Source organism: Orbicella franksi, chromosome 13 (assembly GCF_964199315.1).
Source record: "Orbicella franksi chromosome 13, jaOrbFran1.1, whole genome shotgun sequence".
NCBI classification, from domain to species: domain Eukaryota; kingdom Metazoa; phylum Cnidaria; class Anthozoa; order Scleractinia; family Merulinidae; genus Orbicella; species Orbicella franksi.
In genome coordinates this window covers 15,045,806-15,068,329 of record NC_138157.1, presented here as the reverse complement: position 1 = coordinate 15,068,329, position 22,524 = coordinate 15,045,806, and the positions used below count along the sequence as shown (strand labels likewise).

Below are 22,524 nucleotides of genomic sequence, written 5' to 3'. Positions count from 1 at the left end.
AACAAAACAAAACAAAAAAACAAAGCAAAAACAATACAAACAATTTTCGAGGCGCGTCATGCGTGACAACCCATTCCCACATACAGCTTGATCTAGGCTACATGGAGGCTGTTGAAAGGCAGTTCTTAGCGCGGCTACAGCTTTCATTTGCAGCCAGCAATTATGATGCAAAACAACCTTCAACGCAGTATACCAGGTTTATGTCAAGGCACACACACACACACACACACACACACACACACACATATATATATATATATTTTTTTTTTATGAGGACGTAATTGCATTCATGTATTCACTTGTACACACTCTTTTATTAAATGGATATCTGAGCTTTTAATGTTTTACAAAATGTTCAGTGGACGATACATGTAGGCTAATGCAATATCCGAGTACAAATTTACCTGTTTACATCGAGTACTGAAATGAGATACGTTCTCTAAGTAAGTGTGGAACAATTAATGATATTTCTTCATCCTGATGGAGAAACTAAAATAGCGAACAGCTATATGAAAAAGCAAAAAGAAACGTCAGATAAACAACTTGAGCCTACATCAAGTATCAGCGGAAAATTGTCCAAAAAATCTATACACTGTAACGTACCAAAAAATCTTTTATGGGCTGAGTAACATTCGACATAAGGAAATAATAAAAACAACTAATTTTCTTTATACTAGCGTAGGCTTAACCCTTTTATGCGTCAACGTTTCTTGAAGTAATTTCGTCGCAGGCTTGAGTGGGAAACTCTTACATTACAAAACGTGGCAGTGTCCCAGTTGACGGTCAGCAAAACTACTGAGTTTATCACAAGATTTTGTCAGGTGTTAGTTAATCATCTTCTAAACTGACAAAATCCGTTCGCCTTCATTACTCATCACGCATGTCGACCCCATCTTGCTTCAGGAATGAATTTGCAATGCATAGATTTGCACATTTATGGATACTTAGATATAAAATTAACTGCTCTAATCTACATTTAAATCTCACACACCAAGTTTTATTTACTCAGATATAAACTTAACTGAACTAATCTACATTTTAATCTGACACACTTTTGGTTACTTAGATATAAAATTGCCTGCTCTAATTTACATTTTAATCAACTTTTAATAACAAGTTAATACTTCTAGTGTGCTAACTAGAGATAACATGGGTTACTTGCCGTGCAGAATACATGACTGTACACTCTAAAACCGTTAGTATTTTGATCTTAGTTGAAGATCAATCAACCGGCAATCCTTGGTGCCCTTTGACTAAAAGACGATGTTTGAAAGATAACTTGCTAACGTTCTTCTACTGTATCACCCTTACTAATATCTCGAGTCTCCCCTTTTTGAAAGGAATCCAGAATTAAGGAGTGTTGTACGAAACCTCGCACACCTTTGGCTACTGTTTTTGTAAGACGTATTCGTTCCACCTGATCAATCTTGTGTTTCAACTGTTCTTTTGCAAGGCTATAGTCTGTTTCCATACTTGGTCCTTTAAAAGAATATCGTTCTGTGGAGCAAATGATGAGGACAAAAATCGTTAATTGTGAAATGTTAAATTGTTAAAACGAATCAACGTTGTGATACGCGCCGATCCTTACAAATGCCTCTAAACGCAAGGCAATTTTGCATTCAAGGAGGCAAAATAAAGAGACATAATTATTGCAATTATTCTTTGATAAACCAGACAAACATGAGTTATAAGAAGCATTTTTAGTTAAAAGACCTGGCTCTTTCTAAGGTTTTTGTAGTAAAAAAAGTAACAGACGAGAAAGATAACCTTTAAATATCTATCTTATTTCTTGCTGTGGTCTCTACAATTTAAGTCCATTTCGTTACTCTACTATTTATTTCACTTGGCTTGAATCGTCATGCAGAAATAATCATAGTAAATAAAGGGGAATGATTATAAAAGTCGACAAAAACAGAAAAGTTGTTTACTCCGTATTGAGGAACTAGCCAATAGGAACGTTTTGGTTACGTAATTCGCTAACGACTACAACTTGTAATATATATGTAATTAACTGGCAACCTGGCATTTCTAACTATTTCAGGTTATTTCAGGTTGTCAGTTACCCTAATTTAATTTAATTATTACGGTACTAAGTAATTTAATTTATAAAAAGGAAGGGATAAATAAAGATGTTGTTGTTGATGTTGATGTAACTTGATGTAATTCATGCATAGTGTATGAGCGCAAAACAAAAGATTGTGCACGGACGTGGACCTTCCAACATAAATCTTGGCATTTTTGTTTGCCCCTTTGATGTATTCCGGGTTTCATAACCATTTCCCTCTAAAAACTATGAAATAATGAAACTCAAGTTGTCAGATCCAAAAGATCCTTATTATGATGATGACACTAATATAAATTGCAATATTGAGAGGGTGTTTTTGACAGACAAAAATTACGCCATGTGGTATATCCTGATTGGCTAATTTTAAAGTTTTCTCGTCGAAGTTTATTCGGTTGGCTTGAATTGGGGTTTTGCCGGATAACTGTTTAAAATGTGTGTAGGGGACTTTTTTAAGTTCAAATAATAATACGAGTGTTTGATTTATCATTTTTCTTGTAATTGCTGGTATGAAATAAGTTACATGCATATAGTTTGATTCTTTTTTCGGAAACTTTTTAAAATATATTTAGGCAATACGTACTGAGTATATTGATGCAATTATGGTTGTATTTGTATTTCAATACCTCCCTGGTCGACTCTGAGTTTAGCTTAAAGATATTCATAAAGAAAAAGTTTCAGCCATTAGTCTTCTTTTAATTTTCTTTTTACTGTGTTACTTACTTTGTGAACGTTGCGATCGCCAGTAGGTTAACTAAAGCATAGCTTGGTGAGTTGTGGATACCTCCGGATCCTTAATATAAAAATAAAAATTAATTGGTTATCCCCATTTTGTCAGACAAACTATTTTCGAACAATGGTAAAGGAAACCGTACAATTAGCCGTTGAGTTGGCATGTTTCATACCTCAAACTTTGTGTTTAACCGGTAGGCTCAATCGGCAACACAAAAAATAAAATAAAGTTATAATAAAAAAGCCTATAAAGTCATACCAGACGATTGAATATCGGTCAGAGTGTAAAAGGCAGACTTCGGACCAGGGTTAAACGTAGATATTGAGGGTAAAATGCAGACTCCAGACTGTAGAATTTTCAAATGAATAGTGTTATCATTTCCATCATTGAAAGCTAACCGTAAACAGGCCAACCGGAGCGCTATTTAGGCTAATCAGAGTGATATTCAGTCTAAGCTGAGTGATATTTAGTCTAACCAGAGTGATATTCAGTCTAACCGGAGTCCAGACTTTCACTGCGATTTTAGCTTGGTCTGCAGTTTGCATTTTACCCTCAGTCTGAATTTCCCCCCGTTCTGCAGTCTGCAGTCTATGTTTTACGACTGACTGGATTGAATGATTCTAAATACTATGAAATGTGGACCAAGACGTCACCAACAGTCACCCTATAGCGAGGCAGACAAACAAATCTGTAAAGCTCACCTTCGTCGTCGCATGTATCGGGGCAAGTTCCTTTAGAGTCTCCCGGGCAATGTCCATCCTCCTTTTTTTCGTTAGGTTCAATTCCTTCACACTTGTCTGTTGGAGTGCACGTCCTTTCTACAGTTAATTCTCCGCCTGCCCCATCACAGCAAATGTCTTGGCATTGCCCGTCTTTTGGTTTGTCTTCTAAAGTGACTCCTAAAACATGACAGACCAAGATTAAAAAAAAAAAGATAATTAGTATAATAAGTAGTAGTAGTAATTATTAGTAGTTCAGTGGATGCATTTTTGTTTTGCTTGTTTGTTTATTTTTTGTGGGCAGTAATTCTCGGCATTATGAAGACAACTAAAAGGGCCAACAACTAAAATAATCCAATCAAAATCCTTTTAGTATCAGTATCAGCATGGACATGGGCACTAGCATTAGCATTAGCGTTAGCATTAGCATTAGCATTAGCATTAGCATTAGCCTAAGCAGTAGCAATAGCAGTAGCAATAGCATTAGCAATAGCATTAGCAATAGCATTAGCAATAGCATTAGCAATAGCATTAGTATTAGTATTAGTATTAGCACCAACATTAGCCTTAGCCTTCACCTTCACCATAACCTTCACCTTCACCTTCACCTTCACCTTCACCTTCACCTTCACCTTCACCTTCACCTTAACCTTAACCTTAGCAGTAGCAGCGGCAATAGCAATAGCAATAGCAATATCATTAGCATTGGAAAACTACTTAAGTCACGAAAAAAAAAAGCCCCACGAAATTGGTTTAACACAACCATTAAATTTTGTCCCTATTGGCAGACCAAAAGCAAAACATTTGAGCAACACTTGTTTGTTAAGGGCAATTTATCCTCCTATGCTAGAATTAACTGTCCATGTCTGGCCATGCGATATTCGTCGTATAATTATTCCCAAGCCAGTCGCATAATTGTTGCGTATTTATGTGATTGATTTAAACATATCCAAACGTGGTTAAGGATCAACGGAATACGCGTTTCTTGTAACGACCGCTCTTGTATGAGAAGGTTAAATAAATGATAAAATAAATTAACTAATTGGGGAAAGAAATATTGCAAATAGAACATTAAGCACTTAACGACTGGCCCCAATTGGCAGACCAAAAGAACAAGGGAAACAGTGAATTCCAGGTATTGGTAGGGAAGAGCGCCCTAAACCACTCGGCCATCTGCCATCCGCTTCTTCGATTCACTCTATTTTAAGTAGTCGCGTAAATGATCTTCCTCGGAATCTTCTCTCCTCCTCAGGCCTACTTTGTACCTCTCAGTGGCTGACCGAAACAGATTCAATGGTTACCCAAGAGTAAGTGAACTTAAATCGACCAACTGCAAGAGGATCTACTGAATACGTATTTTTGTTTTCTTCACTTACCAGTAAACGTGATGGTGTAGATTGTGTTACTTTCTGTTAAATTAGTAATCTTTCCGTCCTTGAGTGCGGCCTGAAACACCCCTTTAATGGTTTTTCCTGACGGAATTCCGGTGTAAAACGACAGTCGTAAAGTGATATTTAAAGGCGACTGGCAGCTAATACTCTGTGTTATCACGGACTTGATCGGGAATCCTTCGCCTGTGTATACGGTTTTGATCTAAAAAGGAGAGAGAGAGAGAGAGAGAGAGAGAGAGAGAGAGAGAGAGAGAGAGAGAGAGAGAGAGAGAGAGAGAGAGGACAACGTATTAAAGGTGAATAGCTACTGTTGTGATTTCTTCCTTTTTCAAAGTAACAGTTGAAATTCACGTTTTGGGTGCGCGGAGGTGAGGGGAGGGGGTGGAAGGCACATTTACGTCAATTAACCCTTTTTACAATCATAGTAATGCCCTTTCTGGAATTGGAAATCCTCATTGTTTTTCAGACTTAAGTTTCCGTACCCTATATTTGGTGAGTAAAAAACTAAGCTAGCCATTTTTCAGACACGAGGAGGTCGTAGAATCCCTGATATTCGTCAGACTGCACTTGATTTCAGAACTGAGATCTCTCATATCCTCTCTGAAAACTAAAGAACTGAGCTAGCCCAGATTTCATGCCTGAGGAATATTTCCAGTTGTTACACTTAAATACTGATTTCAGGAAAGCCCGGGGAAGGGGTACTCCCATATATAAGCAGCGGCGGATCCAGACCTTGAGCTAAGAAGGCAGGGGGGCGGGGAGGTCCCGGTTTTATTTGCTTGCCATGTCGGGTTTTCTTCCTTCTGCGATTTTTTTTTTCCCCAGAATAAAGGGGAAGGGGGGGAGGGGGGTTGCATGGGCTCTCCGTGCTCCTCCCCTAATCCGCCACTGATAAGCTATATGAGTAGGTGCTGCTTTGAAAGGTATGGTTTGAAGGCAGGTTAGTCTCTCACAGTGTTTAGAAAGTAGACAGCTTTGGTATAGTAATTTAGTAATTAGTCTTAAGTAATTAGTGTAAAACGGGATTCTTTAATTACCCGGGGTTCTATAATAGATAGGGTAGCAACATTAAGTTGTTCATGGTCAAGTATAGGGTAAAGGCTTCAGTGACCCAGCGGTACACCCTTACACATAGATTTAAGTGAAATATAATAGTAATTAATGACAAATGTTTAATTCTATGCTACACCCATTTCCAGACGTAATTGTGCAAAACTCGCTCTCTTTGAGACCAAAATTTTTAATTGAATGTTTAAAAACGGTAATAACGTGCGAGGATTCCATGTTGTTGTGTTGGATCTATTGAAGTACGGTTTTGCTTTTACTCACGTCGGTCTGCAAGCTGACGTTTAAGGCCATCAATCTGTCTCCACTGCAATCAATTGTAACTCTTAATATCAGAATTACTATTGAACCTGAATTAGGAAAGAAAGAAATTATAATTATACAAAAATCAAAACAACAATTTTAATTCACCCAGAAAAAGCTTTTGCCCTTGCAGGACTAATTAGGTTGTCTAATTTGCTTATTATTCAATAAAAATTTAACTCTACACTTGTATGTGGTGTCCGCTTTATCGAGAGTCAAAACCGAATAAGACTGTCATTTTGGTAGCACAAAAGTGTCCGTAATTCCGTAATAGCAAGATTTCGCAACAGGGGAAGTTATATTCAGTCAAACCTCCATAGCTTTCGCCGAGGATCTGGATTTTGTCCCTAATGGCGAGCGTCCGTAATAGCGGAGTGTCCGCAAGGCGAGAGTTGACTGTATATGGTGATTAAGCATCCAGGAATATTAATTTTCGTGCAGTGACTTCTCGGTTAAACCTGTGTCGCTGTCCTTTACTTTGTATTTAAATTTAGTTTACTCCAATGAACATTCCTCATTCTCAAAGCAGAGGGCAATTCCAAAGAAAATCGTCAGAGTGAGATACCCCTAAACGAGCCATTGTGCACAGTAGTTTATCTTCTCTCTAAAATCCCTCATCATCTTACAGGGGAAGATTATTCAAAGAGCCTTAATTCCTGTCCCCCAAAACCTGCACTTCCCTGAATGAACAATCGCGAAGGAGGATTAAATGTCTTCCATAATCCTCTACTTCTCTAGGAAGGATATTTGGAGAGGAAGTTTAAATCTCATCCATAATCTTCCGCTCGCCTTTAAAGTGCAAAAGGGGTTGTAATATAAGTTAAACTTCCTTCCAAAGTACTTTTCTCCGAGAGGGTAGGGGTTAAGAAGCCTCGGTAAGTCTAGACTACACTGTGGGCATAAATATGAAGTCTAGTCTTCAAGCCAGGTCTTTAACCTTAACGATCTTTAAGAAAATATTACTTTGGGAGGGTTTTACTTATAGTATTAACTCTTCTGAATTTTAAAAAAAGACGGTGAGAGATTATGGTTGACTTACGCTACGCCCAAATCTCCCCCTAGGAAGGTAGAGGATTATGGGAGAAATTTATTCCTGACGCGTGATTGCTTCATTTAGGGAAGAGGAGGTTTCAAGAACAGGAATTAATGCTCTCCGAACAATTTTTCCCCGCAAGACGATGGGGAATTTTAGGCGGAAGATAAACCACTGTGCACAGGGGATCGTGTAGGGGTATCTCACTCTGACGATTTTCTTGTGGCATTGCCCTCTGCTTTAGGAATGAGGAATGTTCATCGGATTAAACTAATTTTAAAAGCAAAGTAAGGGACAACAAAAGAGCTTCAACCGCATTCACCTCCGCTAAAAGAAAAGGCCGAGCTCTACTTTGTTTGAACACAAGATTTGATTGACTAAAATATTCAATGAAACCGTATATCACTGTTAATAAAATAAAACAAAAACATTTACACCTTATTCATTACGATTTTTGGAATCATTAACTCAGTTGAATATATCAATAAATTAACCCTGGGATGGTGGGAGGGAGGGTAATCTTACTACCTCCAACCTCCTCTCCGGAGGAGTGGAGGATGGTGGGAGGAACAGTAATCTTGCTCTCTCCAACCTCCTCTCCGGAGGAGTGGAGGATGTTGGGAGAAAGAGTAATCTTACTCCCTCCAACCTCTTCTCCAGAGGAGTGGAGGATTGTGGGAGGAAGAGTAATCTTACTCCTTCCAACCTCTTCTCCAGAGAAGTGGAGGATTGTGGGAGAAAGAGTAATCTTACTCCTTCCAACCTCTTCTCCAGAGGAGTGGAGGATTGTGGGAGAAAGAGTAATCTTACTCCTTCCAACCTCTTCTCCAGAGGAGTGGAGGATTGTGGGAGGAAGAGTAATCTTACTCCTTCCAACCTCTTCTCCAGAGGAGTGGAGGATTGTGGAAGGAAGAGTAATCTTACTCCCTCCAACCTCCTCTCTGGAGGAGTGGAGGATGGTGGAGAGTAGTACAACAGTGAATTGGAAGAGATGGAAGGCTTCCTCTAGTCTTTGTGCTAAGGTTTTCTTTTTAGAAGAAATCGGTATCCTTCAAACCTTATCTGTACCTTAACCTTAACCTTAAACTTATCTGTACCCGAAACGTGGGCGCTTGCACGCTTGAAGCCGAAAGAAAACTGAGAGGGAGAGAGGGAGGTCTGCGCCTGCGCTGATGAAGCAGCTTTAAAGCTTTAGTGATCAAACTCTAAGGTTTTTCCTAAAATTTTTTTGTCATCAGTCTGTTGTCCCAATTGTTTGGTAACTTGACATTTCTGCGGTAACCATATTTCAAAAGTTTGTTTTACCGAAAATTGACGTCATTAGCTATCGACTTTAAACAAGATCTTGGATTTCATAAGGATCTTAATACAAAAAATTCTCTCTTCTTTCTGACTTTTTCGAATTCAATTTGGCGCTGTTCTAGTCAGGATTGGAAGTAAGGCACACTATGAGATTGTCTTGAGTCTCGCACCTGAATATAGGAAAAGGCTGGTTAACGAAAGTTTCCTCTGTCCATTTTAAGGGAGGGAGAGAGAGAGGCATCTTAACAGTTCTACCACAAACCGATTTGCACTTTTCCACCTTTTCCACTGAATGAGTTTGCTATAAAGAATCTTAAAACGATCGGAAACGAGCATTACCTGGCTTTTTGTTGTCAGGACCGGCACTTGAAACGGCTATCGTTGTGGTAGTTGTTGAAGAAGAAATTCCACCACTGCCTACTGTTGTTGTGACTGTTCCTCCACCTCCTCCAACGCTCATTGCTGTTGTGACATTTCCTCCTAGTACTACTGTAGAGTTTGCTCCTCCAACACCCCCTCCAGCTGCTGTTGTGAAGGTTGCTCCACCTCCAGCCCCTCCTGATGCTGTTGCGGTGGTCGCTCCACCACCACCTCCGCCAGCTGCTGTTGTGACAGTTCCACCACTACCTCCACCCATTGCTGTTGTGACGGTCGCTCCACCACCACCTCCGCCAGCTGCTGTTGTAACAGTTCCACCACCACCACCACCTCCCATCGCTGTTGTGACGGTTGCTCCACCACCTCCGCCTGCTGCTGTTGTAACAGTTCCACCGCCACCACCACCCCCCATCGCAGTTGTGACGGTTGTTCCACCTCCACCTCCGCCAGCTGCTGTTGTAACAGTTCCACCGCCACCAACACCCCCCATCGCAGTTGTGACGGTTGTTCCACCTCCACCTCCGCCAGCTGCTGTTAAAACAGTTCCACCACCACCACCACCACCTCCCATCACTGTTGTGACGGTTGCTCCACCACCTCCGCCAGCTGCTGTTGTAACAGTTCCACCGCCACCACCACCCCCCATCGCAGTTGTGACGGTTGTTCCACCTCCACCTCCGCCAGCTGCGGTTGTAACAGTTCCACCACCACCACCTCCCATTGCTGTTGTGGCGGTTGCTCCACCACCTCCGCCTGCTGCTGTTGTGTCAGTTCCTCCCAAAGTTGTAGTGGCTTCTCCAGTTGTAACTAGTGTATTACTTCCAGTTACTGAAGGAGAGCTCATTAAAGAGGTTGAAGTCTCACCTAAAATTACAAGTAAATTAGTATGGCTAGTTAGACTTCTAAAAGTAACAACAAAAATTCCCCTCAAAATTCACGGCACTCAGTGACATTTACACATCTGTAATTAACCAATTCCTTCTCAACTCTGTCTATCTTTACAATTTGTTCCGTTCAGTTGATTCTGTTTCTCAAAATATCCTCAATGTCAAGTGTCTAACAAAATGTCAAGGCATCTAGCCTCATATATAAGAGACGGCATAGACGTTCCAGTTTCGTTGTTTAATGCATCTTCTCTCGGCTGTACAAACGTATAGCTGTCAACTGAGAAATCATGCGAGTGGTAACATATCCGATATAACTATTAGTTATGCAGCGCTCTTTCGTGGTATACCGTGGAATATTCCACGAGTCACTTATATTTTCTCGGTACACATACGAGCCTTTAGGCGAGTGTGTATACAATCATGAATGCGACATACGCGCGGCGCGTGATTAGAAGATTGGATGCAATACCCTCGAATATACAACGGCTTTCCTGTATTCTGATTGTCTTGGTCGTGTGTACAGGACTCACCGCGTTCGGTCTGTACTCACGACCTCGGTCAAGATTCTCCCACACAGACCTCTTGCTCTATTCATAAGAGCTAAATCTTGACTGAAAAAGTGGGATGCTCTGCGAACGTGCTCGGACTTCCAACGAAAGTTCTAGATCAACGGTCTGTGAAAATGTGAAAAGAAGCTAAAACAAACGTTGATCTATAATTCATCTTGACTCTTACGCGCAACCAGTGGGTGAATACTGACAAGGAAAGAACAAGAACTTCAATTTCAACATCGCTATATTGTGGTCATGAAATTGTGAGTGATCAAGTGACTTCCCTGTTGAACTGGCAGCTTGAAATGTAAAGTTTCCCTTTTCCAGCTGTTTACCAGGTTTTTTTTTTTTTTTTTTTTTTTTTCAATTTTCTACTCCAATATTTGTTTGTTATTCTCCATCCTCTACTGATGAATTAGAAGAGAACATGCAAGCCATTGGATAATGAAATATCCAATAAGGAAGAGTGGTACTTTGGGATAGCGCACATTTATGCCACTGATATCGGTGCAAAATATGTCGAACAATTGATTTGAGAAACTATAAGTCAACAATAAAGGTTTGAAGAGTTGCTTTATTTAGCCGTCTAGTACACAGGGTAATGCTAAATTGCACTCGAAGAACAACTGCCCTCACGTAGTGAAACCTGTCTACCAATTCTTTTTGATACAACACGTCGTGACTAAAAAAAATAATAACGACGCAAGAATATACGACTTTTCAAAGACATGTTGACTACACTTTTAGCAGAGCTCCGGCAACCCGAAGGGCGCTAAGCGGAGCACCATAACCATAGAAACAGAACGAAATGCATGCATAGAAATGGAAAACCTTGCATCTCTTTTTCCATGGTCAACATGGCTAGCGGCGTGGATCGCAGGCGCGTGCTCCCTATGATAAAGTCTTCGCGCAACATGACGGCCACATGTCAGCTAATAGATCGACAGAGGCATGCAGCCTTGGTTTACAGCGTTCGTTTTTGATATTGGACATCCATGCTATGGTCAATTGACACCTGTCAAAACGAGGTATTCGCTGACCAGTTCACGTGACCATATCACAGGCTCAGGCTTAGAGTTCATGTTTTTTAAAGTTGACGCTCCAGCCGAGTTATTTCTGTGGAGGAAAAGGAATTATACCTACAAAGGCAAAATGTCAGCGCGCATTAACGCCTGGCGCGTTGTTGACTCGTCAAATATATTGCGTGAAATTGTTACAAGCAAGTAAGATATACGGAAGGATTCGAGCTGAATACTTTATTGTTTAAGTGTGACTGGAAAAATAATATTGAAACCACACGCCGAATATTTAAATGCTCACAGTCGATCAGTTGTTGAGTTTCTGGCCCATGCAAGTAAAACAAATGCTTGAAATACTTTGGCAAGAATTGAGTATGACTGTTGTTAAGGTCGCGCAGGATCTTTGCTCATCACGGCATTGATAAACTCATTAGCGACACGTGTATTCTCCTTATTCGCCTTCATTTATTTCTCGTGCACCAGTAATGAGAATCTGTTTTTAAGGAGAAGGTCACTCCAATATGCTTACTTTTTTTGTCTTCGCCTATAGCGAGTAAATATTCCGCTTTTCCACTCACCGATGTTTCAGTCTCGTTATCTTGAAGAAATTCGTCTGAAAACTCTGTGTCGATTTGTTGGTTGCAAATCCTCGAGCAGTAGCTAAAATTACCCGTTTTATCGGGTAACGAAGTCGAATTTTGCCGATGAAGAATGCTACATTATTTCTGCCGTCTCCAAAATATAGAAGACTTTCGTTCACAAAGAATTCGGCAGCCGTATGGAGCACAAACTTTTCGACGGTTAGCACATGCACGTGTTAAATGTCATGTACTGAATCGAAGTGAAACCATAAGCATAAGCATAAGAATAACCCCGGTCCCATAAGAAGCTTCTGCGCTGGTGGCGAGGGCCGCGAGATAAGCATAAGCGTTGAAGAGATTGAAAAGGTGAAAACTAGACTTTAAAGCGTTCAATCTTCCTACAATCGCAATTGTTATGAGTTGCGCTTTTACTTTTACAAGGTCCGAACAACGCAATTATTGAAAAAACATTGTTAATATTCCGTGTATTCAGTGTCTGCATCGGTCTTAACGATTTGTTATTTAAAATTGAGAATGAAGTCAAGATGTTCTAGAGAAGTTGTTTATCCCCGCTAATTTTTATTATTCGTTGCTCATCAAAATGTTTTTCGCGTATAGCACGTGAGTAACAGCTATATATGCAAATTTTTTGCCACAAAAGAAATTATTTGCATGAAAAAAACACGGCCGGCGCTTCATCGTTTCGGAACACCAATATGGTTGTCGTGACGTCATCAGAAAGCACTCTATTAGGGATATTTCATTACCAGTGAATACAATCAGCGTCAATGAACATTCTCCGCAGCGCGTGAAAATGAGGCGTGTAAAAGATTTTGCCGTGCCCCGACAGGCGCTGTTATACCTATGGTCAATGACCAATCAGATTTGAGAATCTTGCTCTAGGTTTCTTTAATGTACTTGTTTAACGACACTTATATTTTAGATTGTTACCGTGTGAGACTAACATTCCCTCTCTGCTCGGTGATTCATAGCCGTTAGATTTCCTATTTCTCTTGATGAACGTGAGCAGTTTGCTTTGTCATGCGAAACGTTTACGCATGCTTGCTACAGAGAAACGAACTGTTCTGGAATAATTAAAAACTTAATAACGTGTCTTTGAACACGCACGGCAATAGTAGTTGCTGGAACTCTGTAAAAAGTAAAAATCAAAGATCGCCAGTTATTCATCGACCAAATATTTGAATTTTAATGGGTTACGAAGCCATTTTAGCCATGCAACGTTGCCAATTTCAATTTTGTAACTAATCAGAAGGCAGCGGATTTTATCAACAGTCTCGCAAACAAAAATTGAATCCTTTCTGTCATGCGCATCGTTAAAACCGGTTAAACCTTGTCAGAAGCCAGTATTTTTAATTTAGTCGTTTTTGATTGTGGACTGCGGCTCAAACGATCGACAGGATACGAGCAGAGGTTCCTCTCGTCTCTTGAGGAGCAGAAAGAAAAGGGAATCTCTGTATTCGGTACGGTATTAGATTGCAAAAATTCACCTAAAAAGGCTCCTATATGATAAACTTAACAGACCTTGAGGCTATGTTGTTGTTGTTGCTTTGTTCTTGTGTGAATAAATAACGTATTGTCTCTTTTGTAAACCGAAGGAGCGCGTTCAGTTGAAGAAGGCATTTTGTTAATTTTTCCTTAGTTACCGCGTGTAAACCAAAGTAAACATTGAGTTTTCTCTAGTTGTTATGGAAACAGTCTTTCCATTTCGACAAGGGAATCTGCGACTCTTTATTTTGCAATGTTTCGTAAGCCAGCTTGACAGTGAAGATGATAAAATTTCGTCAGATCAATTAGGTATTGTTCGACATTCTTCAACAAAACACTAATATAAAAAATCAGGTCATAAAATTTTGTTTGTGATTTTTCGGAACATATTAATGGGGCACGATTTTCGTGGACCATACAAAATATCGATTTCCGATATAATTAGACTGCAGAAATACAGAGAGCACTTTCAAGGAACAGATTTATAGTCGTCGACTTTAATTTTGTCCTATCGATGATACGACCAAGAAAATCAAGTGTCTGTTTTACAAAGCTGTAACTTTGATGCGAGCAGAATGGGCAACTGCTTCGATTTTGGTTAGCGAAATTGCTTGATTAGATGTTGCACGCTTGCTCGAAATGATCCGATTGCTATATTGTATGTTTCCTGGGCCAAATAGACGACTATCGTACACCTGTATGTGGCCTGCTACGTTTTGTACAACTTACACAATGTTGATAACTGCTGTAGTAAATATTGTTTGGTATCATGGTGTGTCAGCCATTCAGGAAAGGAATGGCAAATCAAAGAAAACTAAGCCCGCATGTGTACTTGTCTCAGTACTGCAGAATGCTAAAGTTAGTCTTAAACTAGCAGAATGGTGTCATTGTTTTCACCTGCTGTCCTTTCGCTGAGCGTTTCGGTTTCGTCATGGTTTAATCTTGAGTGTTTTTTTCCCAAATTTTCACGCCCATTTTCTTACCAATGGATCTTCAAAATTAAACCATAAAAATCACTACTAAAACGTTCCACTTACCATACAAGAAGAATCCTTGTAGAATCATTAATGTCGCGATGAAATAAACTTTGGCCATTGCTGCGTTTTTGAATAAATCTTCCAACAGCTTTAACTCGATGTACTATTAAACTTATTAAGCCAGAAAATAGATAGATAGAAAATGCTAACTTCAAAAATGAAAACTGCTTAGGATATGTCAGAAAAAAATTTCGTATATGATGTTGCCGTTTCCGCTCACGAACACACTCCGATGCGAAGAGGTGATATATACGAGTAAAGATGATTCATCTGCCTTTCAGTTTTGTCTACCACGTCAGAATAACCATAGCAACCGCTTCTAAACACCACGTTTCCTTTTCATCACCTAGTTAAATTATGTGAAACGTGAGAGCCATGCAAATCAAAATAAAACGAAATGTTCCGCGTTAAGTTACCCATAGAATTTAACTTACTGTCCAGTTAATCTTACACACAAAGTCCCATGAAATTACTTTTCCACAGCGGAAGACACCAGACTAGCCGATATATACTGAGATACAAGTAAATACACTTGAGAACTGAGAATCTAATTTATAAATACTACTTTAATTAGAATAAATATTGTCGCATGTCAATTTAAAGAATACTCCTGTTTGTACCCCACGATTTGTGAACAAATGATTCGACTCATGGAAAAAAGTGCTTCATCCCCATTCACATCCGCCTAACTTGGACTAGTGAGTGTGTTTTTATGGTGAAAACGCAGTCATTTTGGCAAACTATTCATATCAATTACTGAGCCAATTTATTCAAAATATTACTTTACGACGCGAACCGCTGATGACAGTATTTGTTTTCAGTAGATCTTAGTTCCATTGTAAGTCTTTCCCTTCATGAAAAGCTCATGATTATAATTTATAAAACCTTTTTACGACGTTGTTTCAAACGAGGGACTTCAATCGGGATTACTACATTCAAATACATGTAAGCTAGCTTTTGAGTTTTGCGTCACGTTCATATTAATATTCTCGATAGCAAACCAAAAACGATAAATCTACCAAATTCCAGTTTGGAATTGACCAAGGCAGATTCCCCATACTAATGCACTGACTTGAGAGGCGAGCAAGGCTAACCGTGGAAGCCATTAAACACCTTTCGTGTCGGTTTGACATACTATTTTTCAACGGCACGCAAACCTACTAGCCCGGTGTTCACGTTCACTTACTCTGAAATCAAAAACTTGTTATAAATTCTCTTATTCCTCCTTTTAAGACTGATATTTATGATAGTAAAATTCATGACTTTTCAATACAGAAATCTATACATGCAAAAGATCTTACTCAACCGTTTTAGAGTCACTGCACACTGAATATGCTAATCTCAAATTGGTTATCCTTCTTTTGTAATCTTTGGTAGCTAAAAAGCCTCTAAGTAGAGTATTACAAATTCATTGTTAATCGTGTTTTAAAACATGCCATTTAATTATTGATCGCGTATGTCTCTGGGACTTAGCAATTGTCCGGTCAATATCAATAATTTGGACTGAGCTCAAAGAGGCTAGGACGTCTTCTAATAAATGAAGACACATATAGGATTCGTACTGGGGAATGACGAGTGGTCGCTTGCAGTTAAATCAGAGCAGAATTTCTGTTCAGCGATCGCTTAAGTCGACGGTTTCTAAAACTTGTCTTACTTGTGAGTACAGTGAAGCAAATGAGTAAGGGGGTACATTTTATACAAGCAGACCCGAACAGGGGCAAATATAATGTTACCAGAATCTTAGATATGAACGTGTTTCCATTCTGAGGATTGAAAGACTGACTTTACAATCTGGATGCACGGAAGTGAGTGATGCAAGGGTAGTTCACAGACTTTATTACTTCGCGTTCTCGTTTGAACACACAACGATAAGACTAATTCAATAAGGTAGCTGTTGATTTGTGTATTTTCTTTAAGAGGCACTGGTTTCTCATTAGCCTGCTCTTGTGTCAGAGAATTCCTTGGAATTTTTTCTTCTTTTCATCCTTTTTCACCAATGCAATCCGTTTTAAGTTCAGTAGAACTAGGGACAAACTGCTTGCACAACGCTTCATTAAGTATGACGTAATCCTCTGTCGTGCCGTTAAAATTGAACGGAACTTCGTCACGTGGAATAAGGAAAATGAAAATGATTTGAAAAATCAACAGACACTGCTTTTGTTTCGTCATAACTGTTTGAAACTCCGTCGTCTGCAAGGAAACCTCTACAAAAATGATCAGAAATCACAGATGTTTGGCCAGGAGAAAAGGTTTTGTTAGCACGAAAAAAATTGTCCTCTTGACAATGTTTCATGCAGTTCATGTTGTTGACATGGAAACAATGCTATGGTTATATAACTGTTGGGAAGCGAGCACACAATCTACACGTTTGGTCTTGACCTTACACGTTTTTCCCTTTATCGTCATGTACTTTTTTGTTCTGAGTTCTGTGGGATATGCATGGTTAATCAACCCAAGGCAACAGGTCTACGTTATGCAACAACATAGTGCTACACTGAAATAGGAACGAGTCGTAAAAGAACGAAGGCGTTTTCTTAGGTGCAAAAAAATTAATAGGCGAGCTGCGTTTTTAACTTAGCTTATTCATTGCATTCATTCTTACAGGAGGGTTTGGTAGCAACTGATGTGGAAACCGAAGTCCTAAAGGCATCAGCTGGCTAAGTAGCTCTTGGCATTCTTTGCTCGATGTCATTCAAAAAGTGAGCACGGGGCAGTGCACAAACGGAGCTCGGGGAATCGGGCCATCATACAACTCGTGTGTACTGTCTAAACTTTAAAGCTTGTCGCATCGTAGGTTAGAATGGTCCGGATGTCGTTATCTGAATTCAATTAATCATTCCAGCCAACGGCTGTCATTACTAATACAGCGTCGTGAGAGAGCAGACCGTTTGTCGACAACTCATTGAAAGACGTTAATTTTTGACTCACAAAAGTTCACAATCAACCGGCCGGCCGGGCCGATGACAATTTCTCAACCGAGTTAGAAACGGCGTGATCTACCTATTCAGTGGAATTACGGTACAACAAACCCCTTTATAAAATTAAATCATTCATTCCGAAAATACCTAGATTATTTATTATTTATTTATTAAGTGAAGCTCATATAACGAACCTCCGGTCCGCTACTTAACAATGAAAAAGTTTATCCGCCCCTTAGCACTTAATTTCTCAACCGATTGAAGACGAAGTGATCAGCTGCAGCTAAGATGTTTAAAACTGTTGTAATTTCCTGGCAAACTGTTTAAAAACGACCTCACCATCTTAGGTAGAGAGAACAAGCGTTTCTTAGACTCTTTTATGAACTGTTTTAATTTGTCGACCCAAACTGCTGGGATTAAATTAAAAGTACCCCAAGCGATTTTAACTGCATTATAAAGATGCCTGGAAAACCGCAGTAACGCATCAAAACATGTTTTATCGAAATTTAATAATCTTTAAAAATAACTTTCTGCTTTCTTATTCCTTTTAGAGCCTGAATTTTTCTGACACACTAACAATATGATCTGTCTAGTGTCCATTTAGGATGGAACAACAAGCCCACACGTGATAACTAATGAATGTTCAAGTGATCATTTGAAAGAACTCAGGCTTAACAAATAAGACGGCGTCATGTCATTACCACGTCCATCGCTTGGTGTGTTGATTGGGTCAAGAGACTTGATGTTGCTATGAAAATCATTTTTCTAAAGGATGGCATATCGAAATTTAAACTTTAAAAATAACTTTCTGCTTTCTTGTATAAAGTATAAATAGAGTATGTATGTAGTATGAAGTATGTATGTAGTTCTTTTAGAACCTGAATTTTTCTGACACACTAATGATGAGATCTGTCGTATGTCCATTTAGGATGGAACGACAAGTTCACACACGTGTTTCATAACAAATGAATTTTACAACATCTAAACTTCTCGGTAGCCTGGAATTGCTCCACGAGGGACACCGCATTTTATAAACCTTGAGCATGACTCATGATTGAGGCAGTTCATGAGACAAGTTTGAATTGAGAACGATACCTAAGTAAGAAGCTAACCATCTGTAACTTGGACAACAAAATACTGTGATAAACTGCGTCGAATGCCTTTTCTTAAGTTTAAACAGACGACGACGTTAAAACCTTGACCACGATTAATGTTAATAGCCCAACTATATCAGTAGCTTCGAGCATACTGACAGTAGAGTGAAAAGAAAGAAAGAGCTAGCCGCGGATTGCAGTTGGTAGCGCGAAAGACGACCTGGTATTCTTAGGGCCGATTTACACGGCACGACTTTGTTGCATGCGACAAGCGTACGACATGCCTATGACGTGAATTGTTTAGCGGAAATGAAACCTACAACTCACTTGCGACTGCTGTGTACATCACAAAAATTGTCGTAAGATTTTAAAACATGTTTTAAAAATTAATACAGAATGACGCATTTGTGACAAATTTCTACTGAGTAAGGGACGAAGGTGAAGTTTTCTTGCGTCAAAATGGCGGACAAAGTTGTTGTTGACTGATTCACATGAAGTCGTTTCTCGAAAAATACTCAACGGATTCAAGCGAAACGTGTCTCTTTAGAACGTTTGTTCAAAGCACGGGACAGCTGAAAAATTATTTTACCGTTTGTTAGAACTTTCGCTCCGAAAATCCCGGTGCAAACTTTTGAATATTTAATTTGGTAAGTGAAAGTGTCGTGCACGTGTAAACGGTCCTAAGTCATGTCGTTAGCCTGTCGTAACCTTATCAAAAGAGACAAAGCCGTAACGTGTAAATCGGCCCTTGGTAAGACAGTGGTACAGGAATATATGAATCCAATGAGACAGCTTTACTTGAGACAGTGTTACTTTGTATATTTTCGTTCAGAGGCACTAAGTACCCATCATCATGTTCTTGTTTAACACAACTCCTTAGTGTGTTCTCCGTTTCCTTCCTTGTCTGCAGAGTTCCACTGAAAAACAAATAATAATCGCCATGTGCTCGCAAAACCCACATGCATTATTTAATCTAATCCTTTGCTGTGTCGGAAAAAAAAATTGAACGGAATTGCGTCATTTTTGCGTGAGGAAAGAGGCAATTTCCTGACCAATGAACGTGCACTTTGTCCTCCCTTCGTCATTACTACTTGAAACGCCGTCGCATGCAAGGGAACTGCTAAAAAATCGTGAACGGAAATCACGTTCTCCACGTACAGCAGAAATTTGGCCACGAAAAACGGTTTTGTCAGCAAGGAAAACCTGTCCTCTTAGCAACACAACCTCGTTCCTAAGGTTTAGGAAGAGACCCTTGGAACGAGGCTGTTGTCAATGTTTCTAGCCATGCTGTTGTCATAGAAACTATGCTGTGTACATGTAAGTGTTAGGAATTGAGCACGTAATTCACGGGTTTATCATTGAGCTTCTTTCGTTCTGTGGCCTGTGGGATACGCATGGCTAATCAGCCTAAGGCAATAGCTCGAATTTATTGTAAAACCATAATGCTGTACTGAATAGGTATAAATCTACAGCGTTCTATCACTTATGCCGTTCTCTTATTGGCTACGCTGTCTGTTTAGATAGTGAGTAGCCCACTAGTGAGCGGTTTTTATCAAAATGGCGACTGCTTCTTTGCGTTTTAGAAGTGTCTGTGAAGAGAAATTGGATAATTTACCAGTCGAAATTTAGATTTATCAGTAAAACATCAAGATTAATAGCTTTCGATTTTTATGCGTGATAGCTGACTCGGGCTACGCCAATTAGTCAACTATTACGCGATGGAAATCTCGAGCTCATAATCTAATTGTTGAATAGAAACTCGTTAAGTCAGGTGCCGCTGCAACGAGTTAAAAAAGGAGTTTTCTTGGGTGGAACAAATACACGAGTTGCGGCTTTGACTGACTCTTCTTGCATTGCTTCTTACAAGAACGTCGTTGGGGCAAGTGATGTGGAAACCCGGTGGAGCTCTGAAGGCATCAGCCGGCTAAGTGGTTCATGACAATCATTGTTTAATGATATTCAAGCGTTGAGAATAATTTATTTCTAACGACTCCGTACACAAATCAGGCTGGGTGAGAGGGTTAGGGGATCGGGGCATTAAAAATAAATTATGCAACCCATGTCTGCTTTCTGAACCGGCTTTACTTCAAGACTGCAGCATCGTAAGTTAGAATGTTCCGATGTTGCTGTCTGAATTTTATTATTTCATGCAACGACTGTCCGTTAGTAATTAAGGTTGTCACGGCAGATCGTTTGTCGGGCATTTTTAAAAAGGCGTCCATTTTCCACTAATAAAAATTTAATTCTCAATCCCAACTATTAAAAATTTCTTGGCTAATAACAATTTATCCGGCGGACAATTTCTGAGAAGGACGTGATTTACTTATTCAGTGAATAACAAACCCTTTATTACCATTTCATCAATCAGGCAGAAATTGTTTAGAAAAAAAGCCCATAATTAGAACGAGCCTTCGCTATAATGAACACGTTTCACCGCCTCTTAGCACTTAATTTCTCGACAGAATAAAGACGAACTGACCACCTGCAGCTTAGATAGTGTTGTAATTTCCTGTCAGACCAATTCTAAACGATCTGACCATCTTAGGCAGAGAGAACATTGTTTCTTAGGCTCTTTTATAAACTGTTTTAATATCTTGACCCAAGGATACCTGAAAAACCGCAGTTGTGCATCAAAAGTTAATTGACTCTTTGAAGTCTTTGTTTAATATCAGTCACTGTTTTAATACCTTGACCCAAGATGCCTGAAAAACCGCAGTTGCGCATCAGAAGTTAATTGACTCTTTGAAGTCTTTGTTTGATATTAGTCATCGAAAGGGCGGCTTGAATATCTAAGTTGTTTTTAAACAGTACATAAAAGTTAAAAGTCGTTAATCCCTTCTGCTGTGAACGTAAAGCCGTGAGGAAACGGCTTGTAGTCGTACAAAATGCGCGTCCTGATAGCATTCAAGAAATAGAATCAATCATTATATACACTAATGGCCAAACTTAGGGGTTTTACATTGTTTGAAATGTCGTGTGTTGATTCAGTTGTTTGGGTCACGAGGCCTGACGTTGCTATGGCAATCAAAAGATTTATTATTGAACATAATAATCTTCATAAATAAGTTTTTGTTCTGTGAGAGTTGAGTTATTTCTATTAAGATTCTGAATAGACCTTTTCAGCTTGGGCAGTTTGTTTTCTCATAACAGACCACGGGACATTCTCTAGAGAATAGTTCTTTTATCCATCTTAAAATTATTCATTCATATAGACGCAGCTATTTGAAAATTTATGATTCTCAAGAGAAATCATTACATGGTCTGAAATGGGGCAACAAACCGCCCGAGTTAAAAAGGTCTATTATTCACACACAGCACTGATTTAATCTGTCAAATGTCCATTCAAGGATTTAGGAAGGACCAACAAGCCCACACATGTCTATAACTAATGAGTGTTAAGATGACAGTTGGTACGAACTTAGACAAAATACACCAGAATCTTGTCTTTGTCACATCTATATTCGACTTGCTCGATGAGCTGCACTTGCAGAGCACAATTTCTTAAACATAAGGCTCTTTCACTGAAGACCTTTCACTTGATAGCGTTTACCGAAGTGATTCCATAATTCATCTTCGTTCGTTCCAATAAACATTCCCTCTAGTTGAATCCCCTCCCCAGTTAAGACTTTGTACATAAAATTTAAGTGAATGGGGTGAATTTATCAGGTTATTTGAGAAAAATTTGGAACAACACAGACGCATAACGATTGTTAACTTAATTTAATGTCTCCATGGTAATAGTAATATGACAGAAATTATTTCAAATTTTTTCTTTATTTCTTTTAAAATTTATTTATATATATATATATATATTTTCTGTAACATTTTTACAAATGTACATCGTTGCAGTAGATTCTGTCGTGACGGAAAACCAAGGAATCCAAGATGGAAGCTCTTCCGACGCTATATTTCACGTCACATAACGTCATCATATCATGTTGACGT

General features: G+C 39.2%; 1 protein-coding gene across 1 annotated transcript; it reads right to left on the bottom strand.

Moving 5' to 3' along the window:
• Nucleotides 1-259: 259 nt before the first annotated feature.
• LOC145465200 (uncharacterized) lies at nucleotides 260-14,909 on the bottom strand. Its single transcript, XM_081448978.1, has 7 exons — nucleotides 14,568-14,909; nucleotides 8,948-9,850; nucleotides 6,235-6,320; nucleotides 4,891-5,107; nucleotides 3,497-3,694; nucleotides 2,786-2,855; nucleotides 260-1,497 (listed from the first exon to the last, which is right to left on the bottom strand). Exons 1-7 carry the CDS (start codon nucleotides 14,623-14,625, stop codon nucleotides 1,482-1,484), a joined length of 1,548 nt encoding a protein of 515 aa, XP_081305104.1. The 5' UTR covers nucleotides 14,626-14,909; the 3' UTR covers nucleotides 260-1,481.
• Nucleotides 14,910-22,524: the final 7,615 nt, after the last annotated feature.